General features: G+C 46.3%; 1 protein-coding gene across 1 annotated transcript in view; it reads left to right on the plus strand.

Annotated features, from left to right (window-relative positions):
* The window catches only part of PRKCH (protein kinase C eta), a 224,957-nt gene that overhangs the window by 134,753 nt on the left and 77,909 nt on the right, over window positions 1-12,295 (plus strand). Inside the window, exons 8-9 of the mRNA XM_082617453.1 lie at window positions 997-1,140; window positions 1,322-1,495. Of these exons, the coding sequence (XP_082473579.1) occupies window positions 997-1,140; window positions 1,322-1,495 (318 nt within the window). The remainder of the gene's footprint in view (window positions 1-996; window positions 1,141-1,321; window positions 1,496-12,295) is intronic.

Raw genomic sequence — 12,295 nt, forward strand, 5'->3', positions numbered from 1 at the left:
TCATTTACTCCTCATAACAACCCATGTTGCAGGTACTATAACCTCCCCCTTGTTAGCAGAGGAAACTGAGGCACAGAGAGGTAGGTGACTTGTCCACGGTCATAGGGTTAGGTTGTAGAGCTGTGATTTGAACCCAGGCAGCCTGCTTGAGAAGCTAGACTCCTAATCACCCTGATTTGAAGATTTGCATGCAAAGTATGGTCACTGTGTGTTATCTATACTAGTGAAAACTGGGAGATAATCTATATTTCCAATACCGGGAATGAGTGAATCAATTGTGATGTATCCATAAAATGGAATATTGGACAGCTTTTTGAAACATGTTCTTGAAAGACATTTAGAGATATGGATAATATGCTTGGGAAAATGTTAAATTAAAACGTGTTATGAAACAACAATTTTGTTGTATTTTTTTTAATTAAGTGTAAAGATAGACTGTGTATATGTATGTTTCTATTTTTTCTTTTTTGAGGAGGGCTGATGAGATTATAGGTATTGTCAATCTTACCCTTCATATATTTACATTAACTTTTGTTTCTCTTTTATAATTTAAAATATTGTATATAGAAATGTTGCTTCATTCTTTCTTGGTGTGGCGTGGTGCTCAATTCTCTGAGCAGTTGTGAAAGCTGCTATTTGCAGGACATGGACACCAGGTGGCGCTCCTGGAACTTTGGCCACCCTGTAGAAAGCCACCACAAGAAACGAGGTGGACAAGACTGAGACATTTTTTATATACTCCCATTTGAGCACAAACTGAAACTCGGTGGCTTAGATATATTTTAAATGATTCTGACCCAAATACAGTAAGCTCAGATCAGGAGTTGGTGCTGAAGCAGTTTTGAGTGGCAGAACCTGATCCCATGTCAAGCTGTATTGATCTTTCCCCATGTGTTGTATTGAGGGTTGAAGCTGCAAGTAAGGTCGTCTTCATCCATAAATGCTTCATGCTCCGCTGTGATTCCTGACTCGATGTATTCCTACTCTTCTTCGCAGAATCTTGTTTCCAGATCAACCCTAAGACGACAAGGAAAGGAGAGCATCAAAGAAGGAAATGGCATTGGGGTTAATTCTTCCAACCGACTTGGGATCAACAACTTTGAGTTCATCCGAGTACTGGGAAAGGGCAGCTTTGGGAAGGTGAGTCTTGGCTCCAAGTGTCTGGGTGGTTAAAGGACGCCTGCTCCATGCATGTTGTTGGCCTGTGCATGTCTGTATACACATGCCCATCTCCCACGTGCCATCTGCCTTCTGCCCCAGACGAGGCCACACCCTAAGAGCTGCATGAGTTCTCATGCTCCCTCCTCCTGCTTTGCCATAGGTGATGCTTGCAAGAATAAAAGAAACAGGAGACCTCTATGCCGTGAAGGTGCTAAAGAAGGACGTGATCCTGCAAGATGACGATGTGGAGTGCACCATGACAGAGAAAAGGATCCTGTCTTTGGCCCGCAATCACCCCTTCCTCACTCAGTTGTTTTGCTGCTTTCAGACCCCTGTAAGTATGACCCACCTTCACTGCCTCCGTGGCCTCCTTTCTTCAACAGCTGAGATCACAGATGTTGAAGGTTTCATAAAGTAGAGTATTAGAAACTTTGAGGGGTTGGACTCCTAAGGTAGGGTCATTCAAAGTATCCAGTGACTTCTGATGGCCAGAACCAATGAGCTAACTGCTTCCTTCCTTTCATGCTGTCCTGGAGAAGGATCACTTTGAGGGTTGTGTGTCCTAAAATTGAAAACGTCTTCATACATAAGTCTTCTCTAGCAGACTGAAGGTTACAGAAGTCTAAGAATACAGTAAATGTCATGGGCTGCTTATTTTGGTGACTTTAACCTCAGCTCTGTTGCTAAATGCTGAACTGGTTCTGACCCGGGGAAAAGAGTTCAGACCAGGATAGGCCCAAAGGGGGCACCTTGATTTGTAATGTCCCAAGGCATTGCTCCTGGCCTCAGTTAAGTTAAGCTTGATTCTGTGGGCTGATTGTGGGATTCTGTCTATCCCATCATGTTGTGCAATTAGGAATGCTTTTGGCTGCAGTTAACAGAATATGTGACTGACAGTGGTTTACACAATAGAAAGGATGAGTTTAGTTCATTAGTACAGACTTTTTTCTTGGGAAGTCTGACAGTAGCAATGTTAGGGTTGGATTAGTTGCTCAGTGACATCAGACATCTCTTCCCCGTGGGTCTCAAGGTATTTGCCACGGCCCTAAACATCACACCTCATATGACAGCATCCAAAGCAGGAAGCTTGGGGGATGGAGACAGAAGGGCTTCGTGGACCACTCTCCTTTTATCAAGGAGAGAAAAGGCTCTCCTAGACCTGAGTTACAGGCTCACCCTGAGCTGCAAAGGAGGCTGGAAGAGCAAATATCTAGTCAAGATAAGCTGCTTTATCATGATTGGCTCGCATCAACCTTGACTTATCCCCTGGGGCAGGACACTCTGTAGCCCATTTAGCACTGGGCTCAGAACTGGGCTCCTGTTGTCAGTGCAGAGGGAAGAGGGCTCCTGTGAAGGCACCAAGAGGGTCTGGCACAGATATTTCTTAATCTTCTTGCTGTCAAAGGCATTCTGAAAGAATTCAGGACACATCCCTTGTGTCTGCTACCATCAGGGATGTAAAGGGTGTGATGGGAGCAGGATGGGGGCGTCCCACCTGGTCCAGTGATGCTGCGATGCATTTCTAGGGAAAGTAACAGCTATGCCGGAACCAGAAGGGCCAGTCAGAATTAGTCAGGCAAAGAGAATGAAGGTGAGTATGGAATAAAGGTTAAACAGCTCAGGCATGGATGTACTAGTAAATGGGAACAGGAGGTGTCAATAAAGCTCATGAGCATAAAATGTGAGGTTGAGGAGGGTCCTGGTGAGAACTAAGGCTGCAGAAGTAGCCCAGGCCGCTGTAGGCGCTGTTAAAGGAGCTAGGGTTTTAGTGCTAAGAACAAATGGAAGACATTTAAGCAGAGGAATGACATATCAGATTGCATTTTTTAACTATTAAAAACCATTTTATTTTATTTTTTTTGCAATGGGTAGTATAAGCATCCTCCAAGTATCCATACCCTCTCTTTGAAAGGAACAATTATTACTAGTTTCAAGTGTAGCCTTTCAGAGAATTTTTTTGCACACAAAAGTATACACACACACCACATACATACATCCATATTTATTTTTCTAAAAAGCACAAATGATAGTATATACTTGTCCACCATTCTGTATCCTTTTTTAAGGAAAAAAATCCAAAATGGTTTTATTAAGGAAGTAAATCTCTGTAATGCATCTTGCAAAATTTACACATTTTAAAAAATAGAGGTATAATTGACATGTAACATATTAGTTTTGAGTGTACAAAATAATGATTTGATATTTGTATATGTGATAAAATGATCACCACAATTAGTCTAGCTAACATCCATCGTCACACAGTTACAGAATTTTTTTCTTGTGGTGAGAACCTTTAAGAGCTAATTTCTTAGCAACTTTCATATATGCAATACTATGTTATTAACTGTAGTCACCATATTGTACATTGCATCCCCATTCTCCTTATTTTTTTGAAAAAAAATGTAATAATGTATCTTGAGATTGTTTCATATTTGTATATACCTGGCTGCCTCATTTTTAATGGCTACATACTTTTCCATTTTAAGAACATGATACAATTTATTTAACTTGTTTCCTATTGCTATATATTTAGGCTATACTTAGACTTTTATTTCAAAGTTGCAGTGAGTCTCCTTGTACTTATATCTTTAGGTACTTGCGCTATGATTTCTATATGATACACTACTAGAAGTGATATTGCTTGGTCAGCAGTAGATGCATATATAATTTCATCTAGTTGGCCCTCTCTCCCCATCGTGGTTAAAGATAGCTAACACTTTATCATTTAAATACCAGGCACTGTTCTAAGTGCTTTATGTGTATTATCTCAGTAATCCTTACAGTAATCCCATGAAGTAAGTGCTGTTAACATCACTCCCATTTTACAGATGAACAAACTGAGGCAGGAAGAAATTTAGCTTCCAAGTGGCAGACGTTTTAAGTCTGACTGCTGAGCCCAAGCTCTTACCACTTGCTGGCTGTATTTCTAAATTCATACTCCCAAACCATGTGTGAGAAGGCTTATTTCCCCCACCCTCCTGCATGGCGTGCTACTTATCATTTTGATGGTTGGAGAGATTTTTAAAAAGGTGTCTTTGGAGTTCTAATCGGCATTTCTCTGACAGTGAGTGAGGCTGAGCATTCACATATGTTTAAGGGTCCCTTGTGTTGGCAAAGACACATGTACAGCTTAGGGAATGGATGGAGCAGGGAACACTGGAAGCCGGGAGACAGGAGGGTGTGTGAAAGGGGATGCATGGCGTGCACTCCCACGCTGTCTGAGTATGTTGGAAGGAGCTGGGGTTCAAGTAATAGCTTCTTGGGCTTCGGTTTCCTCTGCACTCCTTCCCGCCCCTCATGGTCTAGGCTCTTTGACGCCATGCCCTCCTCATCAGAGTCCTCGGTGGCTCCAGGAGCCCTGGAGCCCTGGAGTCCCTGAGTCCATGCCACCCCTACCACCTTGCCCCTGATTCTTGCTTCCCACCTCCGGGTCCATGGTTCCTTCAGAGCTCCGGTTCTGCCCATTCTCCACTGCTACCCAGAGTATCCCCAAAACACTAATTCCCATGCTCTGTGCTCTGTCCACCTAAAGCCCTTCCTCGGCCCTCATCCAGCTGTTTTCCCAGAGAAGAGTGGGGTGACAGCTCTGGGCTTAAGAACACCCTTGTGAAGAAGGCAAGACTGGTGGGTGGTACTGGTCACCCGCCTGAGCTTCAGGTTCCTCCTTCTCATTCCATGAGCTGGACAGGGCTATGCTCAGGTCGTCTTTCCAGGGCTGCACCAAAGTGCAGATGGTTTTCTATGACATTGGGTTAGATGATATTAACAGTTGACTGACATGGTTGTGCAGTGGCTGCTTCAAGTTACTCTAATGAACAAATAAAGAAGTGTCACCTACCCAACTCCAGGGGACTTTTACCTACCGAAGGAAATCCCCATGATTCTATAGAAGCAGTCTGAGGTCTTACCAACAATTAGAGGGTGTTGTAGTAGAAAAGAACTTAACCTGGAACAGATTGGGAGACCAATAAATATAGAATACACAATGCAAAATTTTCCAGGAAAATATAAACTATACAGTATAGCCAAATATTAGTGTCCACATGTTATTTCCACAGTGTTCAGCGGGTGAAGCCTTTATTTTAACATGGGCCATCTATTCTTCCTAGTGACCGTTTCATATATGGCCACAAGGTGGCAGTCGTTACTGCAAGGTGATTTTTATTTCTGCACCAGAGAGAGAGGAGCTGACTTTGGGGTTAAAATTTGTGTGTTACAGTAGATGTCTCCAAAGCAAAGGATAATGGGAATTTTCCCTTGCCCTAAGTCTAGATGATAAAGTGGTAAGAACCAACTTAAAAGAACCAAGTGCATTTTTCTCCTGCTGAGATAGAGATATACAGTTTCCATTTTGCTGTAGTTTAAGCCTTCTCTTGGATTTGCAAGGTATCAGACTCCACATATGCATAGCATTTGCTCTCTGCATCTGTCCATCTGTCAGAAATCCTCAGTCACTATCCCCATTTGCTATTGAAAAACTAACTATAAAGAACAGAAAATGTTAGTTACCATGAGAAATTAAAGCAGGTAAATGACTACTTTTCAGCTACTGGGTTTGGCAGGCCCTGGCCTCTAAAGTGAGATGCTAATCAGTGTGTTGTGCTGAACTGTAACACAGAATTTAGAAGGGAGCCGAGGTGAGGCGTGGGAGCACCCCCCAGCGTCTGCAATGTGTCACTTCACTGTGAAGACACCGGCAGAGACGGCAGTCCCCTTGCCGTCCAGCCCTGTAGAATGAGAGTCTCTGAGGCCCAGGAGAAAGGGAGCAACTTGCTGAGGATCCCTTAGGCTGGGAGTGGTGGAGATGAGGTTCATCTCTGCGTCAGGCTGACTCTGTAGCCTGGCTCCGTCCACTTGGTGTCTTACACAACAGTGAGGTTGTTGGTTCAGCATCTGCTTAAAGCCCCTCCTGTCTGCCCTGACTCACCTCCAACCTGCTGATATGGAAACACCTCTGCCTTTGGAAACGGAAGACCTAAGTTCTTCCATCTCTGTTTTCCTCTGTCTGAATGGCTTGCAACTACCTTAAAATTCCTTTGAGCCTTAAAGTTCTCATGGTTGAGACGAAAGCAGGATTGCTGTGAGGACTAAAGGCGAGAATGCAGACACACTGTTACTGCACACGCGGCAACTCGGTGTTGTGATGACCGCCTCCTTCCCCACACCAGAAAAATATTCTGGGCCTTCCCAGGGGCCAGCACAGACCCCACGTGGAGGTGACGGTAAACACCCACAAAGTAGGAATTTTGGAACTCCTTTTGTTCTTGGCCAGAACAAAAACATAAGCAAATTTCAAATATTAGATAATTTGTTGTTTGCTGCATAGAATTATGAGCCCATGAATTATTGCTCCTGATTTTTTCATAATAACGCTTGTTACTTGCATGTATATCATTTCACTGGCATCCTCATAAATTTCTGAAAACACTGTAAATCCTAATAGTTTGTGAATAATTTGATAACCTGGATCAAGACTTATAAGAATGCATATACTCTTGGATCTGTTGATTTTATTCCTGATAATGTAGCCAAAGAAAACAACGTAAAGAAAAAAATAAATGTTACGCATAAAGATGTTTAATTTTCAGTGCATTATTTATAAGAGGAAAATATTGGAAACAGCTTCAGCCTTCAGCAATAGGAGTCTACTTAAACAATGTACTGTTTGATGAAGATTTTCAGCCAGTAGAGAAATAATTGAATATTAAGTAGTTAGATCATTGTGTGTTACTGTCGGAAGCATCTAACGTGTAATATTTATTGCATATAATTCTTACATCAGCCGTAGAAGATGGGTACAATTATTCTCTTTATTTTGCCGAGTGATAAAGTGAAGGAGAAGTTAAGTTACTTGCCCTAAATCTAACAGAGTAAATGGTGGAACACGGAGATGGGAAGCCAGGAAATAGTACAGAATTTATGATGATTAGGGGCATGAATCCATATCAGGTTTCACCCAGGACAGCAATGTGGCAAACCTGGCCCCTGCTCCAAAAAAAGCCTGAAAGACGATGATGTCAGTAAAGGATCAGGGACTGTTAGGAAGGTTGTGGAATTAGGGATGATCTTTTTCTTTTTCGGTCTGTTTGTCAGTTTCTGCAGTGTGTTTCTGTTTCTTTGGCGAGGAGGGTGGGAGGAGTGAGGCCTTGTGAAAGGAGCAGGGCCCCGGGTCTGGGCTGCCGGCCTGGTGTGGGCCACCTTCCCCACTCTTTCAGGTTAAATTCACTTCACATGCCTTTCATCTTAATCAGTGACTGTTGTGCCGGCAGCCGAGCCTGCTGGCATTTATGGCCTAGGATCCGGGTCTCCCCACCCCCAGCTCCCAGGGGCTCTCCTTGGCTCTCCTGGAGCCCTGGCTGAGTGCTGAGGGCCGAGACCAGGAAGAACAAAGAGGCAGCGGCAGCAGGAGGGGGAGTGGCAGAGTAAACACTGGTCAGATGCTTTAGCCTTTGTCCAGAGACCCAGTTTGTTAGAGCAAAGGTTTCCCTTTGGAAAACATAAGACACACTGTGCTTGGTGCCCAAGAGCTGCCTCTCGTCGGCCCGACCCCGGCCGCGTCGGGTCCACGAGCCCGTTTTTGGGAGAGAACTTGTTTGCATTTGTGAGCTGCTGCCCTGGGAGGCGCGGGGGACAGATTACACAAAACCTCCTTTTACAGGGACAGAAACCCAGTGCTCTCACCTCCCTACTGACGGGGTGTCCTCGGGTGTCACCTGCAGGGGTCGTCCGCGAAGCAGTGTGCCTGGGGCTCCTGGCAGGGGCATCGCTTTCCCTAAGAAGCTGCGGTTCAGTGTGGGTCAACAAAGCAGAAATGCAGCCTTTGAAGGGTAGGGCGGCTAGGAATCTTGTGACCTAAGTGCTGTCAGCTTACACAACCGGTGCAAGCTGATTTTGGTGTACTGAAGTCACACTTAAAATATGTCTGAAAATCGCCTGGCAGCATGGGTGCAGGGGAACAGTCTTTTCTCTGGGTTATTGTCTCCATCGTCCTATTAAATATTAGCAAAGGGGTTTCATGTGAGAGAGAGAGACACACAGACAGACAGACAGAAGAGATAGGCAGCAGGATGGTCATGTGGCCCTGGAATGCATCTTTCAGAATCTCATCAGGAGGTGACTACACTGTAGCCTTCAATAGGAGAGCCCTGAGTTCTCATCTTGACTTAGCTAATAGCCCCCTTGTCTTGAGGAAGGTCCCCTGCCTTGGATTTTTTTTTTCCAGATAAGCACCTCCTGTACCCTTCTGTCACAGACCTGTCGGCAGAAGTGCCTCCCAATAGGGACCCCCCACTGACTTCGTTCAGGTGGGGGTGGGAGGTGCAGTCAGCCCCTGCACACCCAACCGCCCTCCAGCCCCTCCAGCTCTCGTTCCCTTTCCCGGTGTTCAGGGAGCATCTGGCAGCGGCAGCTGGGCCACTTGGCCCCCAGTACAGCTTTACCCGCTATGCTCTAAATCACAGCGACATCCCGGGCCAGGAGAAGAGCCCTCCGTTAACACGTTCCATAGCTGGTCGATTCTTGGAGCCTAACTGCACCAGCTTTGCAGAAGGGGTGGGTGAAGAATGAAGCAGCAGCAGCAGGTACTGTTCACCGAGACCCTAGCATATTCTGGGTGCTTATATTCACTACCAGTGTCTAGACAAGTGTACAGTTTGGTATGTCCATAAATAGCTGTTGAATGAAGTATCTCATTTAATACTCAAAACAGTCCATGGGGGTATAGATACTATTATCCTCATTTTAAAGATCCGGAAACTGAGGTCCAGAGAGGTTAAAGAACTTGCCCCAGATCACACAGCAAGCAGGAGTCAGTCTGTGGATTCTTAACCAGGTCGTCCAGTTTAATAATCTACGCCATTTCTAATATCACACAAATACAAGTATCCTCTCTCTGCAATGTGTACAGCTGAGGAGAGTGTCATCAGACAGGAATAAAGGCAGTTTTTCACAGCATACAGGTTTGTGGCCTTTTATAAAATACCTAAGGAAAGGCCATTTCCGCTTACCTGTTTGGAACTGGGTTTCCTCCTTTCCCTGGGCAGTGAGTGCCATAAACACCATTTGGTCTGCTTATGGGTCATTTGGTATAGTTTGCCTTTGGCTTAGATCAAAATAGACAATGAGCCAGAACATGGTGTTTCCCAGTTGGGCATGTTCCCAACTTATTAATTGTGTTCCAGCTGGGAACAGAATGCACATAGGCCATCTCTGGGCTCTGGATTTCTGGGAGGCTGATTTAGGACCTTTGCTTCTGTCCTCGGAGGCTTCCCGGCTTCCCGACTATCTGTGACTCAGTAGGGCCGTGAAAATGAATGGGAAATAGGAGGACGCGAAGTTCTTGCTGTTCCTTTGGCTGTCTCTGCTTAGGGAGGACTGCCAGCACACTTGGTGTGACCAAAGGGCTTGAAAGGGTTGCCATGTGTTTCCCTTTGAGGTTGTTCAGCTGTAACTGGCCCTGTCACTAGCTGTCATCCACACCGATGACCTAGAGATGGCCTGGACTCCCCACCTCCGTGGTTGTAAGGCGGTCCATGAATTGTGTGTCACTTCCATTGACTTATCTGAGAGTTGCCAAGGTCAGACGCGGCCCTTGGGCTTTCCGATGACTGGCGAGGCTTTGTGGCAGTGAGTTTTGGTTACGGTTTTCCCTGATTGTGCCTGGGAACCTGCCAAACTATAGATACTCCCGCCTCAGCAGGGCCCTGTTTTAAAGCACTGGGCTTGAAGTGCCAGGAGTGGCTCCAGGCATGAGAATGGGATGGGCTTTCTACCAAATAGTTTAGTGAAAAGTCAGCCAGTCCGGGATGACACTGATGGAGGGCTAGGGGGAGAAGCAGTGCTTTTAATCCTCAGTCTAGCTGGGAAGAGGAGATTCACACACATGGCATAGACAGTATAATGACTGTTCCCTCCATGCTACCAAAGGAAAGGTAGCTGAAAACGAGCACTGGCCTCTGGGGGAAAATTTTACCTACGGGCCAGTCTTTCCTCAGAAGGGCAACCAGAATGACTATAAAACTAACAGTCTAACTAGCAGCACCTGAGGGTGGCCTGCGGGTGTTTCCCTGGGAAGCTGGGTTGGCCTCTGCCAGGACCAACTGGGACCTTGGGCCCAGGGCCTGACGCGACACCTGTGGGTGGCTGGAGTGTGTCCCCCTTACCCTGAACCCAGAATCGTGCAGTCTAGAAACCCAACTGGTCTGGGTGAAAACCACAGACCATCATGTCTTCTAGTTTTGAAATACTTGCGTTTTCCATAATTGCTTCATCACTGGTTAGAACCCAGCTGTGCCCGTCTCCACTAGACCCCAGAACAATCCGGGGCCTCTCAGGACAGAATCAGCCCCGTCAGTCACTATCAACTTAGTCGACTTGTAGTGACAGAGACTTGTCCACCAGTAGGTGAAGATCAAGGGTGTTCATTCATTTGGCAAATGTGCACAGAGTTCCTTCAGGGTGAAGGCTCGGCTCTGAGCCCTGAGGATGCAGCAGTGGACAAAGCAAGGAGGAGCCCCTTCCCTCATGGAGCTGGTGTCCTCCCGGGGAGTTCGGGGGCCTGAGCAGCCTGCTCATGACATAGAGTCAGCTGCTGACCCTCCACGGTGGGCTGGTCATGGTAGCAGTTCTGGGATTGCTATTTAGGACAGGCTCAGAGCAGCCATCTGCTTAGAAGAGGGTCTGCGGGGCTTGTCTTGAAGCTGCATTTGCATGTGGATTCCTGTGTAGTGCAGTGAATTGGAGACCTGATGGAGATTCCTGGGGGCAGGGACGTCGATGGGTTCTGTAGCACCACTGGGCTTGGGGCTCAAAGCAGGAGGCGTCATGGAAGAGCAGCAGCCCGGCTTACTTCCCAGGCTCACCATTGCAACTGGTACAGTGTTCTTCATCCCGCTGGGAAGACTGGTCTCATTCCCTGCCCCCACCCCCCTATCAGTGCCGTCAAGACTGGCAGGGTTCCTCTTCCAGCCTTCCACTGTCAGAGAGCACCTTGGTTCTGTCTCACCAGCAGACCGTCCCGCTCCACTGGCGGGCTCTGGCAGGCCCCGTCTTCCCTTTGGGACCACCCAGGGAGTTCCTGTTTCCTTTCAGTGCAGGCTTCCAGCTTTTAGTATATTTGCACAGCAAAAGAGCCCGCTGTATTTGGAGCTCACTCCTACCCATTTCTTTAGGATGGTCTGTAATGATGTATTGCTTAGGTCTCACAAAGGGAGTCTTGGAACTCTTCCCAGCATCTCAATTCCATTCTCATTGTGTGTGATATTTTCAACGTTAAAATGATGTAATGTATAATTCCCAACCAAAACAAAAGAGGAGAGCCTTCCTGCAAAACTGCTCCCCTCCCACCCATACATGTTTTCCTGCTCCTGTGCGGTGGCCGCGTGGGAAGTGCCTTCGTCCTTGTCCTTCCTCTCACTCCTCACCCCCAGGGAGCACTGACCCATAGACTGCTTGTGAAGTGGGAACTAGCCTGTGCCCACGACAAGCCCAGACCTTCTGCACTAGCGTATCTCTCACCAGTGGTGAAAGGTGGTTCAAGATAAGTGAGCCACAACCAACAAAGTAGAGAACTGGACTTAGAGACTGGTTCAAGTTCCTCTTCTGGAAACCTGCAGAATTGAGAGCCTGCTCATAAACTCGGTTTGTCCCTCCTTACTTTGGCTTCAGGGCAGATCTGTAGCAGGAAGTTCCCTCCACATTGCTCAGAACTTTACCTCCAAGACCTTGACCTTTACCAATAGGTCAATAGTTTAAGGAATTGAATGACTGGTGAATGTTCAAACTTTCCAGTAAAAAAGATTTTTAAAAAGTAAGTTAAAAAAATTTAAATCACGTATTTGTACAATGTGATATCATTTGCCCACTACTAATATTGAGGGCAGGATAACCCTTTGTCACGGGAGGGGAGGGAGCTGTCCTGTGCATTGTAGGATTAGCAACATCCCCGGCCTCTGCTCAGGCCTCCGCTCACCAGGTGCCGGCGGCACTTCCCTAGTTATGACAACCAAAAAAGTCTCCAGGCATGACCAGATGAACCCTGGGAGAAGAATCTCTCCAGCTGAAAACCACTGCCTTACATGAGTTTCTGGTGGTCCAGCCTAGATATGGGAAGTCAAGTAGGCTACATCACTAGCCT

This window comes from Mesoplodon mirus (genome assembly GCF_964341445.2).
Source record: "Mesoplodon mirus genome assembly, chromosome: 4".
Classification (NCBI taxonomy): Eukaryota; Metazoa; Chordata; class Mammalia; order Artiodactyla; family Ziphiidae; genus Mesoplodon; species Mesoplodon mirus.